Genomic DNA, 19,037 nt, shown 5'->3' on the forward strand with positions numbered 1-19,037 from the left:
GATGACGACGAGCAGCGACGCAGCCAGGACCCAGGACCCGCACCGAACCTCTGGTTCCTCTGATTCGGTCCCCCTGATCTCTGCCCCGGCGTGGCCAACTCCTTCTCTGGCCACGCCCCCTTTCCAGAACCTTCAGCTGGTTCCCGGAGCTTCTCGACTGACTCCGCCTTTCACCTTTACCCCAGATACGCCCCCCTTATAATAAGGCATTGTGTAATGCAGCCATGGCCGTAATTACCACTCCAGGCCAACAGGTGTCACCCTGTCATTACATATGTACAGACGGCAAGACACATACAGACTGCAATGCTATAACAATACGCACATATTAACAGTGCATATCGCAGGCCGTATTCAATGTGCACAGATCTAGCACTGTAATTTAAAGCGCTTATATAAAAATCATAATTAGAATTTTTAAAAATCAAAATAGGGATAACATTACCGTATTTAATTCTAAAACATGATCACCTGCTCGCTCAACTTGAGCATAACCATGTTGCCCTCCGCGCGTCAAAACAGGCGTGGCAAAGCAAATGACAATACTATTTATTACGATTATAACTGCAATTATTACATCAATAGTAGTAATTTAAATTATAATTCTTGGTCTCGCGCTAGAGGGAACCAAAGTGGCTGCTCCGGCGCCATGACGAGCGGCGATGTTTGCGCGCCTCTCATTGGTCAAAAGGCTCCCCAAACAGCAGGCGCTCTGATTGAAGGAGACGTTTGCTGGGCGCGACCATTTGAGATTTCAAAAAGAGGGGGGGGGGGGTAAAATGAGCGAGGATGAATTATGAAAATTAAGTCAAAAAATTATTATAAAAATTTAGTCGACAACACAAATAGCCCAGGATCGGCGGGACCTGCACCGTTTATTTTTTTTAACGAAATCTTGAATTGTCCCGAGAGACGAGTCTGTGTTGAAAATTTCAGCTCGTTAGTCTTCGTAAATCCTAAGATAGTAATATCAAATATTTCAAAGATTATAAACAGACACACGGCAAGTTCAATAAATGTGTCACAATAAAAATGTGTCCCCTCATATCGCGTTATAGCCAATTTGTGTTTTGAAAACACGCAGCATTATAGAAGAACAGACCGCAGTTGCATATATACACCTGGGTTGCGTATCCCTGTTGATAAGAGCTTGGGGCTCTGTTAATAAGTAATTCCGACTTTAGTGGCATGGCAATTACAACTCACTGATGTCACGTTTAAAGCTATGGCAGCAATCCTGAAGGGCACTTTGAAATGTTTTACACGCTTTTATTTCACTCACTCTATTGTTGTCGTTGTTGTCGTTGTTGTATCTTAAAATCTTGTAACTCAATTTTAACCCACTTACCAATGTGATATCGACTGCAAACTTGGTATACGTATGTTATACTGATGACAATACTATATTCTACCATAAAAAATATATATTTTTAAACATTATTTTTTTATGTTATATTTCGGCTTGGGTCTAATTGTCCAAGGTCAACTGACGTTGGCTGTAATTGCCCACGGTCCCTTACGTTGTGGCAAGCTTCGGGGCCACTTCCCACAGTCGTGCAGTTCTTCCATTACTAGTACATTTCATAAAAGTGTGTTTTTTTAAAATGTTTTTTTAAAAAATATTACTTATTTGTCATTAACCAGGATATAAATCTTCATCTTACTGCCAGGGCCAAACTAAGGTTATTGTAGGCCTTTAGTGATAACTGTCTTCATCTCGGTACTGCTGCTGCTGCTGCCCATGTCACTACTGTACTAGTAACAAATTGGCACGTTCTTTTTACGTGACAGACCTTACTATTTGGCTGTGTCAGCTGGTGTCGGGTTTAACAAATTAATATTCAAGCGATCAAACCCCAAAAACCTATATTATGGATATTGGTCCCGAAAGTCTACGTATTAAACTGACAAAAACTGTCTCCGATAAACCATAGGAGAACAACGCATCGTCTTACCTTGCACTACTGTATATTGAGAATGATATTGTGTGGGAAAACACCATTTGACGATGTTATTGCTAATTTTGCAATGAAAAACATCTCCAAAGTTCATCTCCGGTGTCAATTTCTCTCTTACAATGAAGAATAAAACATTGACATGACTCTGCCTCTCTCTATACACTGTTGCCTATCCTCCTTGTGCTATATACATGTATTTATTCAATAAGGTATATTTGTTAAATTTTGCATCATACAAACGAAAAAAATGGCAAAAAAATGGTAGGGCCTTCAATTGTTCGTAGGCCCTAGGCACAGTGTCTACTGTGGCCTATTGGATAATACGGCTCTGCTTCCTGCAGCCTGGGACACAGCACGGCAGGGTACGGCTACAAGAGAGATGCCGTTACTCAGGTTGTGCGTTCCTGGAGGCGACTTGGTAATGGTGGTGCTGTGAATCGTCACTCATCACAACACAGTCTTGGATTCAGGCCAAGGCAATCATTCAGACAGGAGGCCCAAAAGCCTCAGGCCCGGAGGCCAGTGCTGAGCTTACACCCCTCAGATTATCGGTTCGAATCCAGGCAGCCGTCTGTGATCAAACCGGGTTCTCAGGTGTAATTGTCGATCTCAGCCAGACAACCAATGACTGCGCTCAATTGTCCTGCACTTAATTTGATTAAACGAGCACTGATAGTTAAAATATCGATTTGCTTTCCATGCAACATCACAACAAATCCATAATAACTCATGTGGCAGAGTGCGTGGGGAAGTGCTTCCCTCTACTGTGCGTGGGGGATCTCAACGGTAGCTCTGTGATGTCCACTTCCTTGCGCTGTTCTCCAACACGTTGGGTTTCAACTGCTCTATACATTTCGGAATAAAGCAAAAACACAAGCCGCGCAGAAAATCTAAGAAATTGACACTGGAGCACGGGTAGTTGAATTCATATTTGTATTTTGCATTAAATCGCTTTAATTTACTTTTCACTTTGCAGTAATTGCACACAGGCTATGTTTCCATTGCAATTGATTATCTCATTAATGTATCCAGGTAAACAAAAGCACGTGGAAAGTGCAATAACATACTAGTGATGGGCTGTAGACACATACATTTGGGATGAATTTCTGATGTAAAAAAAATGTTTGAGGATTGGATTTTCTTTCGCCTGACTTTGGCTTTTGCTTCGTATATCCAGATGAACATGCATCATATTTTAATAACATATAGTTGTATACACAAAATGTAACCATGTTGACAATTTTAAATATGAACAGTTAAATTTTTATTAAGTAAAGCAATAATTCGAATGCCATATTGTTTTAGGTTTTTAACAATTTAAGCAAACATGACGTCAAGTATCATCAAAATGGCATCTCTTTAGGCAGCAAACTCTGTGACATATTTCAGAACAATCCGAAACATCTTTTCGGATCATCCAAAATGTGGAATGTGGCCACAATATTATGATGTTTTATTCATCTAAAAATCAGAGAATGTAATGGAGACATTGCGATTAGCTGATTAGATGTGTGCGGGACAGGGGTCTGTGGGTTGGCCAACATGATGTGAGGGGGGGGGACAAAACGACCGCGATATAACCCCAGCGAACGCGTTCATTCATGAACAAGAGTCGGAGACGGACGCATGGCCACAGTGTTAACCCACAACAATACGACGCATTCATTAATAACCCCAAATCTAACACACCATCGACTTAACCCCAGAGTCTAACTCGGACACCTTAACACGCAGTCGTACACAGATGCCTAACCCAGAGTTTAAACACAGTAAGACAAAACCTTACAGCCAAACACACATACATTAAAAAACATAGCAGACTAAATCCATCTGCTTAACCCAGTGTTCAATGCGAGTTATTTTAACCGACCGCCAGAAAACACGCAGCCATGTTCAGCCAGAATCTAATAATCATCTTAAATGAGTTGTCCAAGTTATTCATCTTAACAGAGACGGACATAGCTGTTAAAACCAAGAGTCGAAAGCAGTCATCTTAACGGTGTTATATAGTATTTTAAACCAGAACCTGACGTATTTATTGATCCTTAAGAGTCTTATACAATATAGTCCTTTCACCCAGTCAGACACAATCATCTTGACGCAGAGCCTAGTTTGGTCACCTAACCCAGAGCGCCCTGACGCGGTCGTCTTGCGGTGTAAACAGAAAAGCTGCACCAAATTACATCGAACGATAGGCACGTAGGCCCTCTGTGCGTTGATACCGCGCGACGATTCAGGTCACCTTATGAACAGGACTGATAATATCGGTCTCATTTGCAACGTCCCACACCGTCTGATTTGCACCGTTTCATCTGTACGGTCACCGTCTCCTTTGCGTTTTCCTCAATGGGTCTTGTCTTGTGTTTGCTGTCTTGTTTGTACTCCCATCTCTGTGTCGTCTGATCTGTTCCATCTCCTTTGTGTTGTCTGATCTGATTCCGGGGTGATTGTATGATGTGGCGGGTGAGAGGTAAGTGGTATGAGGGGGCAGGTGACAGGTGAGCGGTACGTGGTGGTGGGTGAGGGGTTCAGGTGAGCGGTAGGAGGTGGTGGGTGAGGGGTGAGAGGTGAGCGGTAGGAGGTGGTGTGTGAGGGGTGAGCGGTACGTGGTGGTGGGTGAGGGGTGAGAGGTGAGCGGTACATGGTGGTGGGTGAGGGGTGAGAGGTGAGCAGTAGGAGGTGGTGGGTGAGAGGTGAGCGGTAGGAGGTGGTGGGTGAGGGGTGCAGGTGAGCGGTAGGAGGTGGTGGGTGAGGGGTGAGAGGTGAGCGGTAGGAGGTGGTGTGTGAGGGGTGAGCGGTAGGAGGTGGTGGGTGAGGGGTGCAGGTGAGCGGTACGTGGTGGTGGGTGAGGGGTGAGAGGTGAGCGGTAGGAGGTGGTGGGTGAGAGGTGAGCGGTAGGAGGTGGTGGGTGAGGGGTTCAGGTGAGCCGTAGGAGGTGGTGGGTGAGGGGTGAGGGGTAGGAGGTGGCGGTGGTCCTAGAGGTGCTCGTCGAGCCAGGCTATGTACATGTCCACGGTGCGCACGCCGATGTCGAAGTGCAGCAGGGGCTGCTGCACGAGCGACAAGATGCCGTGGAAGCCGTCCCCCAGGTGCTGGTGCTGCACGGGGACCCCCAGCGGGCCCAGACGCGCCACCAGCAGGGCGCCGTCGTCGCGCAGCACGTCGTGCTCGCACGTCACCACGTACGTGAGCGGCAGCAAGCGCAGCCAATCGTCGTCTACGACGGAGGGGGGGGACGGTGGGGGGGAAGGACGGGCGGGCAGTGGTGGGGGGGGGGCGAGGGCAGTGGGAGGGGGGTCGGGTGACACGCGGCTCGACCGCTCGAACCTGGAAATACGAATGCGGCTCAACCACCGGACGCCGTGGCGAGGACAACTCAATGTCACGACGCAACCGCTCGGACGCACGAGCCGAGCGCTCTGAGTCACTCACTCGGCCTCGCAATGCAAACCGCGTCAGAAATTAGAAGGAGATGGATGTGGGGTGCACTCGGAGGTGGGAAACCGAGAGGGCAGGCCCAGAAAGAGGTTCAAGGTGTTCCAGTTTAATCTTGTTAGACGAGTTGAGAACCTGGAGGAGGTTCGTAGCGGTGAGCCGGGCGTGAGGGGCCATGGGGCGGACGTGGAGACGTCGAGTGGGGAGAGAGGAGCGGGAAGGCAGCGGGCGTCACACACACACACACACACCGTTGGGGGACGGGAGGGAAGACGCAGCAGCTGTCAAGCTCGCACCACAAGCTCATCACGCACAGCTGTGCGTTACGGATGACAGGGTAGGTTCTATCTATGGGACCTTTTCTTGCCAGTATTGAAATGATGAACTAAGTAGAATAGGATTCACACCCTCTGTGGCATGAAGATGTTCAAATACCGAATAGATAGCCAATCGTTTTGGACAAAACTCCGGGTACCTTTGACCCTATGTCCCCCTCAACAAGGCGACGCAAATGGCAACCGGCTCGGTGCCGCATCGCGCGTCACGCAGTGGAGTCGGGGGCGTGCTGGGGGTGCGAACTCAGCGGAACCCCGTCTGTAACCCACCAGGTGACCACCAGAACCCATTCGCGAGTAGAGGCACCACCACCATCAGCACCGCAGCGTGGCTGGGCACCCAGATCCACACCTTGGCTCGGCTCAATTGTTTGGACTTCGAGTGACTGTAGCGTAGAGCTCCTGGCATGCCAGTTCTACACCCGGCCGAGTGGCTCAGCGATGGAGCCAGCGGCTCATAATCAGAAGTCCGCGAGTTTACATCCCGGTTGGACGGTTGACTCGTCCGCTCATCATCTTATTGTGGACGATAAAATTAGTACCATTGTGTGAGGAAAATCAACAGTGCTTGGCCTATGGATAAAATTGAACCCACGACTTCCTGCATACCAGGCAAGGTAGATAACATCTCGCCACTGCGGCACCCCTTGTCTGTTGAACTTCTTTCGCACCATACGTAGTCAACCGTGCTAATAGGAGGTGCTGTCTCAATGCTCGATGGAGGAGGAAATCAACTTGACTGGTCTACAGGCAAGCCTGTTCCATCCCGTTCCTTTTAACAGGCTTTGTTGTCTCTTTTCAGATCTATGTCTGTGGCGGTGCGAAGTCACACGCTCCGCGACTTGGAGCTCGTAGCCACAGTCGCACAAAAGGGCCTTGTGTTCTCCACTCGTGCATCTGGTGTTCACCACACCATCTGATGTTCACCGCACACCTTCAGTGGTTTGTAGTAAAATCCAGTAAAGCGCCGGCCCCATTGTTTCCGTGGAAGATGGAAGCCAAGCAGTCTCTGTGTTTGACTCTTACATTGCAGCTCACTCGACCTCAAAGCAAGTGCAGGCTGCTGTGCCAAGGCCCCACGCTGCATGAAGCTGGCGCCTTGGTCCATGGTGCTGAAATGCTGTGGCTGGAAGTTGGCTCACTCTTCTCTCACGAACATCGGAACTAGGCCAGGGCTTTTCCTAGCTTGGCTCAGCCTTAAGTGAGTACCTGGTGCGGTGTGTCAGCAATGGGGAGACAAAGGCGGCCGACCGTGATGCTGGCCACCCGCCCACTCATGTGTCATGTCGGTCTTCATTAGGTGCTACTCGCTAAGAGCACTTATCCCAACAGACTGTAGAGGCTTAATGTGGGACCTTTGTCATTGTGGTCATTACGTCACGTGTGCTACGTGCATGGAAATCGTCACCCTGTAGAGCCCCTTGCAACAAAGATGTTCCATCTCGAGAGATTTTCCAGGTGAAATATTTTTTTACTTAAAAAATATAAATTGATCCTACTTAGATGAGACTGTCAGGGGGCCTTGATCGGACCCAAGGGCCCCGGCCCATACACAAAGGAGGGCCCCACCACACGGGCCCCTGTTGTTCTTGTTGCTAATTTATATTCGGGCATTCTGCCCTTGTGACATCCTGGCCTCCGGTGATCGCTGGACGCCCTTGTTATGTAGGGGTGTCTTGAACTTGGCGTGTGGACGCACTCACCGGCCAAGAGCGGCGTGGCCCTGGGATCCAGCAGCGCCGGGATCTTGGCCAGGATGTCCGGGCGCGCGGGGCCCTCGGGGGGCTCCGGGCCACGCGGCCGGCGGGACGGCAGCAGCGAGCGCCAGTCCACGAAGGCGCCGGGGCCGCTGGGGTCGAGCAGCACGTGGCGCGAGTGTGCGTTCTCCAGCAGCGCGTCCGTCAGCGCCACGTCCCCGCCTGCACCACGCACGCACGCACGACGTTCACGCCACGTACGCGGAGCAGCGGTGAGCCGGCCCCCGACACCTTCGCAATGAGGCAGCGAGCGCCGCGGTGCACACTGACGGCGCCCCAGGCCCCAGCAACACTCCGCATCCTGCAGCGTTTTCCAAATCTCCAACCTGGACAGACCCAACTCACATGAAGCCCTGGTGGTGGTGGTGGTGGTGGTTGCAGCTCCCCCCTTCCCCCCGTCCCCCCTCCACCGCCTCCTCGACTTCCTTCTCCTCCACCTTCGCCACTCCACCTCCCCCCATCCTCCTGCACCTCCACCCCCCCCCCCTTCCTCCATCCCTCTTCCCCCCTGCCCTTCCTCCTCCTCCCCCCCTCCTCGTGCTCACCCAGGTACTCGAGCCACATGCGCACCATGGTGCGTGCGTACAGGATGGGCACGTGAGCGTTGTCCCGGTACGACGGCGTCTGGAAGTCGAGCGCCTGCAGCACCGGGTAGATGAGCGCCTGCAGCTTGAGGCTCGCCGAGCCCTCCTTGGACTCCCGCGCCAGCTGCGGTTCACGCAGTCACACACACACACAGAGAGAGAAAGAGAGGGGGGGCTATAGAGGCAGGCACAGGGACACATTCAGTGGGCCTTACCTGGTAAAATAAAAATGTCCTTTAGTTCGTTTAACACGCAGAAGGCTTTCCCAACCAATATCGTCCATAATACAGGTTATTTTGGATTAGCTCGCGTAAATATATAAATGTGTCGTTAAACCCGCCACCACCCGACACAGCTAACTAGTAAGGGTTGTCACGTAAACAGAACGTGTCAATTCGTTACTAGTACAGCACACTGGTGTGTTGGAGAGCAAAGCCGCAACATTTGCAATCTGAGTACATGTCGTCAGTAATTACAACTCGCTTCATCAGGTGACAACCAGGTTTGTGGAGAAACCCTCCTGTTTCGTTCCTTCGAAACAGAAATCCTCCTGTTTCGTTCCTTCTTTTAGCTCATCAGGCAAAACCACAGAGCAACACTGCCCTCTGCTGTCAAACAATATATACACAACTGTAAACTAAACAGTTTTTTTTATTCTTTGGGTCTTTCGGTAAAGTCACGTAGATAAGTTCAAAGAAAATAACAAAAAATAACAAAAAAACGACGACGTTTCGATCGCAACACAAGCGTTCGTCATCAGGAAGAAAAAAGAGAGCAAAAGCTGCTGAGGCAAACTGTTTAAAAGGTTTAAATTGGGTGTAGCCCAATGGTCATAAACGAAGTGGGCGGAGCTAGTAATGTTAATGTGATAAATTAGCATGTCAATGTCTGATCGAAGGGCGACCTCCACGACGAGGGCGTGGAGGTGGCGATGCTACTGTGAGAGATGAGCATGTTATTGTGAGAGATGATCATGTTATTGTGAGAGATGAGCATGTTAATGTTTGAAGCTTTCGTGACTGCAAGGATTCATACTCTTAGTTCTTTCGGTAAAGTCACGTAGGTAAAAAATTAAATTAAAATTAATAAAAATAAAATAAAATCACGACGTTTCGGAGGCAATACAAGTCTCCGTCATGAGGTGGGACCGTCACAGCCAGATTTGCTGCATCACAGCCAGATTTGATGCACAAAATCTGGCTGTGACGGTCCCACCTGATGACAGGGACTTGTGTTGCCTCCGAAACGTCGTGATTTTTATTTTTTCATTTTTTTCATTTTTTACCTACGTGACTTTACCGAAAAAACTAAGAGTATAGAGATGAGCATGTCAATGTGAGAGATGAGCATGTGAATGTGAGAGATGAGCATGTGAATGTGCGACGCGGGCTCGAGACTGTGCGAGAGCCCCGCGCCGCCAGAGAGAGAGAGACGGAGAGCGGCGCGAGGGCCGGCAGGCGCCCCACTTCCCGCCCTCCGGGTTTGCCCCCCGGCAGCGCCGCCAACCTGCAGAGCCACGGCCACCGCGAGGTTCCCGCCGGCGCTGTCCCCCGAGATGGCGACGCGCGCGGGGTCCACGGAGAAGGCCGCCAGCGTGTCGTGCCGCAGGAAGTGGCGCGTGGCGCGCAGGCAGTCCTCCAGCGGCACGGGGAAGCGGTGCTCCGGCACCAGGCGGTACCTGTGCGTGGAGGGCGCGGGCGGGCAAAGTCCCCGAACCAGACGTTTTGGCGTTGTCAGCAACCACCCCACCCCGCCACACCTGACCCCACCCGACCTCACCCCAAAGGACCCCACTAGACCCCACCCCCCTACACCCCACCCGACCCACCCCACCCAACTCCACTAGACCCCACCCAACCCCACCACACCCGACTCCACCTGACCCCACCCCACCCGGGGACCTGAACCCACCACACCTGACCCCATCTGATCCCACCTGACCCGACCCCTCCCCTGCCTCTAAACCAAATGAAAAATATTGTCACCAGCCGCTGCTGCTTGGGTTGTCTCCAACGTGGCTACACATTCGGATGGCGATACGCCCCGCGGATGAAGAGGAGCACCCGCAGCACAAACATCACTATAACAACAAACACCACCACCACCGCTAATATCATTAATGCCAGGTCGGCGTTTCCGCGACAAGAATGTCGCCATTGTGTTGGGGTGATTCAATACGTTGCCAGTCACAGTGGCGACTGTGGCCAAGTGAGGACGCGATGGCGACTCTGCCTCCACAGAGAGGACTGAACCTTTGGCCAAGTCTGGGGCATTCACCGAGGTTAAAGGGGCAGCCCCTGCAATTCCCTTCTCACGCCGCTGCTACCGAAAGGCCCTCCGTCAACTAGAGCCCCCCTCTAGAGGGTGTTTGGCCTACTCTTTCACACTGGTCAGGTGGTAATGCCCACACCCCACCACACACGACTCAATCTGGCGTACCAATTTCCACTGCTGGGTAGACAGAGGCGGAGGTGGGGGAGGTTGGAGAGGAATATAGGAAACTTGCCCTGTTGTTTCAACTGCTGCACCGGGAGATTGAATGGAACCGGTGAGCTAACCATTTCACCACAGCATCACCCATCTCGTGAACCCACTCCACCTGCATCAGCCACCCCCGTTCCCCTCTCTCCGTCTTCCAGGGGATCATCCAGTCTCTCCATTACCGCGTCTGCTTGATCGTATATTGGTGTCATCGTTTTTTTAAGATTGCCACCTTCCCCGCGTATCCCAGGGGGCTGCCAAGGGCCGGCTCCTGTCCGCGAGGTGTTGAGCAGCATGGAGGACCGGCCGGGCGAGGCGGTGCCTGGGCGAGGCGGCGGCCGGGGGAGGCGGTGCCTGGGCGAGGCGGCGGCGGGGGAGGTGGGAGCCCGGCGAGGCAGTGCCTGGGCGAGGCGGCGGCCGGGGAGGTGGGGCCGGGCGAGGCGGTGCCTGGGCGAGGCGGCGGCCGGGGGAGGTGGGAGCCGGGCGAGGTGGGAGCCGGGCGAGGTGGGAGCCGGGCGAGGTAGGGGCCGGGGAGGTGGGGGCCGGGGGAGGTGGGGGTTGGGCGAGGTGGAGGCCGGGCGAGGCGGTGCCTGGGCGAGGCGGCGGCCGGGGGAGGTGGGAGCCGGGCGAGGTGGGAGCCGGGCGAGGTGGGAGCCGGGCGAGGTAGGGGCCGGGGAGGTGGGGGCCGGGGGAGGTGGGGGTTGGGCGAGGTGGAGGCCGGGGGAGGTGGGGGCTGGGCGAGGTGGGGGCCGGGGGAGGTGGGGGCTGGGCATGGGGCCAGAAGACGTGGGAGTCGGCTGTGGTGGCGCCGGGCGAGGTGGCCGAGCGACATATGAGAGGGCTTAAGGGAGTACGTCACAGTGTGGGGTCACGGCGCGCCAAAGCCACCACCACCGAAGCTGTTCGCAGGGCACGCTCAGGGGTCGTGCCGGAGAGGATTAGGATTCAGAGTCGGTGGAATGCGCCAATGTCACCGTGACACTGAGAGGACAATTGGGCACACGGGAGACGTCGTGGGAGAGCCGGGAGGAAGAGAGGCCCAGCGCCCTGGGACCCTTTTGCTTTTTGTTTCGTGCCATTGCTGTGCACCGGCCCGAAGGTCCAACACATCAAGTGGCCAGCAACAAGCGGCGACGTCGCTGTTGTGATCGACGAGAGTAAGAATGCGCTGCTGGGATTGAGCGAGGTTATTCTTGAAAGAGCTTGCGGGCAAACAGAGGCTGGGAGGGGCTTTCTAAAGTGGATCGGTGCACAGGAAAAAGCAGAAAGATAAATGTTGGGACTTGCAGTGTGGTGAGTCAGTGGATGAGTGAGTGGGTGAGTGAGTCAGTGGATGAGTGAGTGGGTGAGTGAGTGGGTGGATGGGTAAGTCAGTGGACGAGTGAGTGGCTGCCAAATGCAAATTATCCAAGATTAGGCTGGTGTATTTTGGACGTCTTTCTTCATCATAATTAACGACAATAACTTCAGCTCGAAGCGCGCCACCGCCGCACAGACATTCGCTCACTGGCGATGAGAGAGAAGCGCGAGGAGGAACCGCAGCTAGGCGGTGAGCCGATGTAAAATCCACATTCCCCCAAGCTTTGTGGTCTTCTACATACGAAGGTGTGACGTGTGTAACGATGGCAGAGCACACCAAACAGGTGGATCCCACCCATGCTGGGCGTTCCGAGGGATTTATACAAATGAAGTTGAGGCTGGTTGTGGTTTCTTAACCATGGTTAGGAAACATACACGTGCTGCCGTGGGTGTCACGGCTTTACACCCACGGGCAACATCCCCGGGAGGAAGGGGAGGCGTGCTCCGATGGACGAGGGGGAGGCGGCGTGTGGGGTCGCTGGAGGAACTCACTCCACGGAGATGACGACCGCGTCGAGTCGGCGTGCCGCTTCACGGCACTGGTGGTCGTTGCCAACGTCCTCTGCAAAACAAAAAGGTCCCCCGTGTAGCCTTAACAGACTGTTGGGGCAAGTGCTGCTAGCGAGTAGCGCCTATGAAGGCCGGCACGGCACACGAGGGGGTGGCCTGCCAACACCACGCCTGTCCGCTTTTGTCTTCCCAGTAGCGATGTTTGCACACTGCACCGGGTACTCAATTGCGGCTGAGTCGACCTGGGGGAGGCCCAGGATCGATTCAGATAATCGTCACTGATGTTGATAGTCATGAGTGGGAATTGAACATGGGTCGCCGGGTTCATAGTTCAGCACGCTAACCGCTGCACCACCGCTCGCCGTCCTCTTCGTTCACACAAACACGGGCGCGAGAGTCAGTGGTGACCTCTGTGAAGTGGGAGCCCCCCTCCCCCATCATCATCATCCTCCATTCCCCTGCAGTGAGAGACTCTGAAAGATGCGGGTTCACTCATTCATTCATTTTGTGCTCATCGTATCGATTTAGTCAGATCAATGATCGTCATGGGGCACCGCGGTGGCTAGGAGATGTAAACTCCCTCGCCTGGTATGCAGGAGGTCGTGGGTTGGATCCAGACCCTGAAAGCTTGCTGTATATTTGGGGTTTGCAGGTTCTCCCCGCTCAATGTTGTGATAGCTCAATGAAGTGGCTCATCACGTGGAAGTTTATAGCATTGCCCTTGCATTGGCATTGTTGCTGCATTGGCATTGCTGCTGCATTGGCATTGCTGCTGCATTGGCATTGCTGCTGCATTGGCATTGCTGCTGCATTGGCATTGCTGCTGCATTGGCATTGCTGCTGCATTGGCATTGCTGCTGCATTGGCATTGCTGCTGCATTGGCATTGCTGCTGCATTGGCATTGCTGCTGCATTGGCATTGCTGCTGCATTGGCATTGCTGCTGCATTGGCATTGCTGCTGCATTGGCATTGATGCTGCATTGGCATTGATGCTGCATTGGCATTGCTGCTGCATTGGCATTGCTGCTGCATTGGCATTGCTGCTGCATTGGCATTGCTGCTGCATTGGCATTGCTGTTACATTGGCATGGCTGCTGCATTGGCATTGCTGCTGCATTGGCATTGCTGCTGCATTGGCATTGCTGTTACATTGGCATGGCTGCTACATTGGCATGGCTGCTGCATTGGCATTGCTGCTGCATTGGCATTGCTGTTACATTGGCATTGCCCCTGCTTTGGCATTGCTGCTGCATTGGCATTGCTGCTGCATTGGCATTGCTGCTGCATTGGCATTGCTGTTACATTGGCATGGCTGCTGCATTGGCATGGCTGCTGCATTGGCATTGCTGCTGCATTGGCATTGCTGCTGCATTGGCATTGCCCCTGCATTGGCATTGCCCCTGCATTGGCATTGCTGCTGCATTGGCATTGCTGCTGCATTGGCATTGCTGCTGCATTGGCATTGCTGCTGCATTGGCATTGCTGCTGCATTGGCATTGCTGCTGCATTGGCATTGCCCCTGCATTGGCATTGCCCCTGCATTGGCATTGCTGCTGCATTGGCATTGCCCCTGCATTGGCATTGCTGCTGCATTGGCATTGCTGCTGCATTGGCATTGCTGCTGCATTGGCATTGCTGCTGCATTGGCATTGCTGCTGCATTGGCATGGCTGCTGCATTGGCATGGCTGCCCCGCCCATGCTACTGGTGCTGCTGATACACTTGGGCTACGTCCATCTCCAAACCTTTATAAACAGTTTGCCTTTAGAGGCTAACTCCTTTTCCTGATGACGACCGCTTGTGTTGCGATCGAAACGTCGTGATATTTTTATTCACTTTATCGTTGTTATTATTTTCTCTATCTACGTGACTTTACTGAAAGACCCAAAGAATAATAATGCTTGTTCTTCACCTTTACTGCAGCCTTGCACCCGTTTGGTTCTAAATCCCAAAAAAGTACGTTAATAAATACATATACTTGATGAAAAAAGTAGTTGTACTTATGTGCCCGTGCTTAATTTGTGTTTCGATGATTTACCTTCAAAAAAAATCTGGACAAGGGCATCTCGCACCCAGAGGGGGTGCAGGGTGCACTCCAGGTTAAGAATCACTGAGCAAATAGGACCGGCCTAATCAATGGTGCCACGGTGGCAAGATGTTACCGACCTCGCCTGGTATGAAGGAGGTCATGGGTTCGATCCCGATCCCAACCCTGACGCCTGCTGCTGTATATTTGGAGTTTGCGTGTCTCTCTTCCTGTGGTCACATGGATTTTGATCCGGGTTCTCCGGTTTTTCCCTCCACATTTAGAATCACCATCACGCATTCAGAGTATTTGGCTGCTATAAATTTCCACGTTATGATAAGCCACTTCGTTGCGTTATAATTTTGCGGCCAAGTCGTTTCTGAAAAAGAGTGCTTTAGCCCCGTGGGCCTTACCTGGTAAAATAACAATAGTTTAGTTTTAATACCTTAAGCAATTAGCGAGTTAGCGTCCAGTACTAGCCCTTCCAATACCCAAACCATTAGTACCAGCCCCATCCATACCCTAAACAATGATCCAGTCGGCCACTTACACCGGCCCCAACCCAAATGCCGTGGTCCTTCACCCAGCGCCACTCTCCGCTGTGTACGGGCAGTCCCCGACTTACGAGCGGGTTCCGTTGCTGAGACCCGTTCGTAACTCAAAACACGATAATGTGTCGTTATTTAAATGCACGTACGGTCAGTGTTATACAATGTGTCAAGGTTCATTTACGTTCAGCAAGTTGGATTGTAAAAAAATGTATATCTTGTGATAGCTCTTTCGTAAGTGCGGATGTTCACAAGTCGGGCGTTTGTAAGTCGGGGACTGTCTGTATTAACTTCAAACTAAAACTCTTTTTGATTTTACCAGATAATAGCCATTTAGCTCTTTTTCAGAAGCCACAAATGATAGGTAAACCAAGCGGCTTATCATCACGTGGAAATTTATCGCAGCCAAATACTCTAAATGCATGCCAATTCTAAACGTGCAGGCAAAAACCGAAGGACCTGGAGAAAAATCAACGCAACCACGGCGAGAGAGAGAGACACGCAAACTCAAAATTTACAGCAGGCATCGTCAGGATCGGGATCGATCCCACGACCTCCTGCATACCAGGCGAGGAAGTCAACATCTCGCAGGCTGTGCGGGGCAGTGCTACTGACGCGTGGTTCCGTACGCCCATCCTCCGCCGTGCAGGTAGATGACGCCGCGCTTGAGCCCCGCGGCGTGCGAGGACACGAACGCTCGCACGCGCACGCCGCCCAGCTCGGTGTCGCGCACCGTCACCCACGCGTCGGAGCGAGCGGGCACGCGGGGCACCACGTTGCGCAGGACCACCTCCGGGTCGACCAGTCGCAGAAGCTTGCCCAGAGTGGCCTGGCACACGGTGGGGAGCAGGACGGGGACACGCACGAGGGGCGTGAGCTGCGTCGAGACATGTCTGCGGGGACACGGAGGCAGGGGCCACGCTGGGACTTGGGAATCACCGGCCCACACTCCCAGAGATAAAGGAGATGTGTGGGGATGATGACCAATGGAACGTAGATGCTTCAAACGCAACTATATGTAAACTTTTAATTTACGAGGTAAGGTCCACTGAGCAACGTAGCTCTTTTTCAGAAGTGACCTGGTGACTACTGATAGCTCAACGAAGTGGCTTATCATCATGTGGAAATGTATTGCAGCCAAATACTCTAAACGCAAGTTTCTAAATGTGGAGGAACAAACCAGAGAATCCGGAGAAAAACCCACGCGACCACGGAGAGAGAGGCACGCAAACCCCAAATACACAACAGCAGGCGTCAGGGTCGGGATCGAACCCCCCACCTGCTGCATACCAGGCGAGGTAGTAAATATCTCCTGGCCAACGTGGGCATGAGGCAAAGAGATTCAGTCGATTGGCCGTTCTAACCTGGTCAGTGCGGAGATATCTGTGAAAAAGAGCTTCATAGCTCCTCGGGTTCCTCTAGTTTAAATAAGGATTCTGATTCTGGGTTAATGGGGGATGGGGAGCACAGCTCCGGACTGATGCCACTCCCACTCACCACCAATGCTGTCCCTGGCTACTTGTATTGAACTTCGGTGGCTGGGTTCATAGTGCAGTGCGCTAACCGCTGCACCACCGCTACGCAGGATTCATAGTGCAGTGCGCTAACCGCTGCGCCACCAGTCCGCCGGGTTCATAGTGCAGTGCGCTAACCACTGTGCCACCACTCCACGGGGCTCATAGTGCAGTGCGCTAACCACTGCGCCACCACTCTGCCGGGTTCATAGTGCAGTGCGCTAACCGCTGCGCCACCACTCCACGGGGTTCATAGTGCAGTGCGCTAACCGCTGCGCCACCGCTCCGCCGGGTTGTTAGTGCAGTGCGCTAACCGCTGCGCCACCACTCCGCCGGGTTTATAGTGCAGTGCGCTGCAGGATTACTCCACCCCTCTGACGATAACCCCCTTAATTCACCTCCAGCCAGCGCTTCGTCAAAGCCAGTGTCTGTTTAACTTCCGTTTTGGGGCCCCAGCATCGGTATCCACGAACAAATGAACACTGCCCCATGGCGCTCAGCATGGGTGAATGTTGAAGCAGTGACCGCGACAGAGCTGGCATTGAAAGGTCGCTGCTGTCACGGGCACGACCCCACGTGCACCCACGCTCACCCCGCGGGGCTGACACCCTAACCCTGACACCCTAACCCTGACACACTAACCCTGACACACTAACCCTGACACCCTAACCCTGACACACTAACCCTGACACACTAACCCTGACACCCTGACCCTGACACTCTGACCTATGTGAATTCAACACTCACCTGCAATGCTCATCTACTACACTCACCAACAACACTCACCTACAATCCACACTCACATACAACACTCACCCACAGCCCTCAATTAATCCCTACACTCACCTACAACACTGACTCATCCGCAACACTCACCTGCAATACTCACCGACAGCACTCGCCTATAACACTCATCCACTCACCTACAACCCACAATCACCCGACAACAAACATGCTTTGCCTTCTATACGACTGTAGCAGCCCCTAGAGTCTGTATTAATCCGGCCCTAGCTGTAAGCTTTACAGAGAGAGCGATAATCCGAATTGCCACCCAAGCGAGTGGACTCGGAGCTGGACAGGCAGCTCCCAAGCGCGTGTGCCAGTCAAAGGTCAAACATAGAGGCGAGTCACCTGTGACGCATACTCAACTATCAGCCACACTCACTTGTAACACTCACCTACCAACCAAACTCGCCTACATGACTCACCTGAAATCCACACTCACCTAGAGCACTCACCTACAACTCACACTCTGCTACAACAGTGGGCGTCATATGTATACAAGCGCCCTCCACCATAGTAATGTGGAATTTCCATCACTCCCTGTAAACGGAAGATGAGCACCAATTTCTGAACCAGGAAATCGCTTCGAATTTGAAGACGTTCACGCGCGCACACGAAGCTATACTGTCACTCAGGTCTCGGCACCTTGGTCTCAGGACCCTGGTGTCAGCACCCTGGGTTTCATCACCCTGGGTCTCAGGATCTAGGTCTCAGCGCCCAGGTCTCAGCGCCCAGGTCTCAGCACCCAGGTCTCAGCACCCAGGTCTCAGCGCTCTGGGTCTCAGCGCCCTGGGTCTCCGCTTCCTCACCACGTGATTGGCGGTGCGCAAGACGGCGTCCAGCATCATCAGCTTGTACGGCTCGGCCACGGAGTCGGGGAGGGGCCGGTACAGGTAGTAGCTTGCGCCCAGCAGCAAGAGCGCGGAGAGCAGCGAGCACACGCGGACGGCTCCCATCCTGCAGGCGGGACCCCCGCTCCTCCCCACAGCCCCCGCGCGACCACAGACGACGCAGCTGCTGCTACTGATGGATCGAGTCAGGTGGCGGTCGGGTGAGAGAGGCGCAGAGATGGGAGAGTGCAACGCAGAGGGGAGTGGAGCAGAGAGGGGAGTGGAGTAGAGATAGGAGTTAGGAGTGGTGGGAAACAGAGGAAGAGGGGAGTAGAGAGTAAGAGGAGGGGAGTTCAAAAGGAGAATAGTGGATAAGATGGGAGCAGAGGAGAGCGGAGCCGGGGAGAGGACGCGATTGGGGGAGAGGGAATCCAATGCTCCGCGCACCCGGCGAAATGCGAACGAGTGAAGATGAGCCCGGCGAGACCGGGAGTGTAAGAGAGAGAGAGAGCGCGCAGTGTGAGAGAGGGGGGAGATTGTGGGAGTGGGTGGCGGGGAGGGAGGGAGGGACTAGGAGAGGGAAGGAGAGGGGCTGGAGAGGGCTCAGGAGGAACCAGGAGACGCCTCCTTCTGCTCTGTACCATGCGCTCTCTGGGCTGTGCCGAGTGGCTGGTTGGTTCGGGTCAGGGACAGTTGGAGGGCTGTTCGTACCAACTCGCGTGTCAGGGTTAGCGGGTTAAGGTGTCAGGGTCGTGTGGCAGGGTTAGTGGGTAAGGGTTAGGGTGTCAGGGTTAGGGTGTCAGGTGAGTATATTGGGTTACGGTATCAGGGATCAATGTCAGGGTTAGGGTGTCAGGGTTAGTCTATAATGGATCAATGTCAGGGTTATGTAATTTACTGACAATCGTCCAAGTCCG

The 19,037-nt window shown here is 53.0% G+C and overlaps 1 protein-coding gene across 1 annotated transcript; it reads right to left on the minus strand.

The window, feature by feature from the left end:
- Positions 1 to 2,915: 2,915 nt before the first annotated feature.
- On the minus strand, positions 2,916 to 18,655 carry LOC144948967 (neutral cholesterol ester hydrolase 1-like). The gene is made up of 7 exons (XM_078878749.1): positions 18,100 to 18,655; positions 15,609 to 15,822; positions 12,402 to 12,471; positions 9,576 to 9,747; positions 8,031 to 8,193; positions 7,432 to 7,647; positions 2,916 to 5,175 (listed from the first exon to the last, which is right to left on the minus strand). The coding sequence occupies exons 1-7, from the start codon at positions 18,244 to 18,246 to the stop codon at positions 4,934 to 4,936; spliced, it is 1,224 nt and encodes a 407-aa protein (XP_078734875.1). The 5' UTR covers positions 18,247 to 18,655; the 3' UTR covers positions 2,916 to 4,933.
- Positions 18,656 to 19,037: the final 382 nt, after the last annotated feature.

Source organism: Lampetra fluviatilis, chromosome 51 (genome assembly GCF_964198595.1).
Source record: "Lampetra fluviatilis chromosome 51, kcLamFluv1.1, whole genome shotgun sequence".
NCBI lineage: Eukaryota > Metazoa > Chordata > Hyperoartia > Petromyzontiformes > Petromyzontidae > Lampetra > Lampetra fluviatilis.

Excerpts from the sequence above, each read along its gene's own strand:
- LOC144948967 (XM_078878749.1), bottom strand. The coding sequence starts at position 18,246 with ATGGGAGCCGTCCGCGTGTGCTCGCTGCTCTCCGCGCTCTTGCTGCTG. Across the intron at positions 12,472-15,608 it reads ATGGGCGTACGGAACCACGC|AGGACGTTGGCAACGACCAC; the intron begins GTCAGTAGCACT and ends TTTGTTTTGCAG. Across the intron at positions 9,748-12,401 it reads GCGGTCGTCATCTCCGTGGA|GTACCGCCTGGTGCCGGAGC; the intron begins GTGAGTTCCTCC and ends CTCCACGCACAG.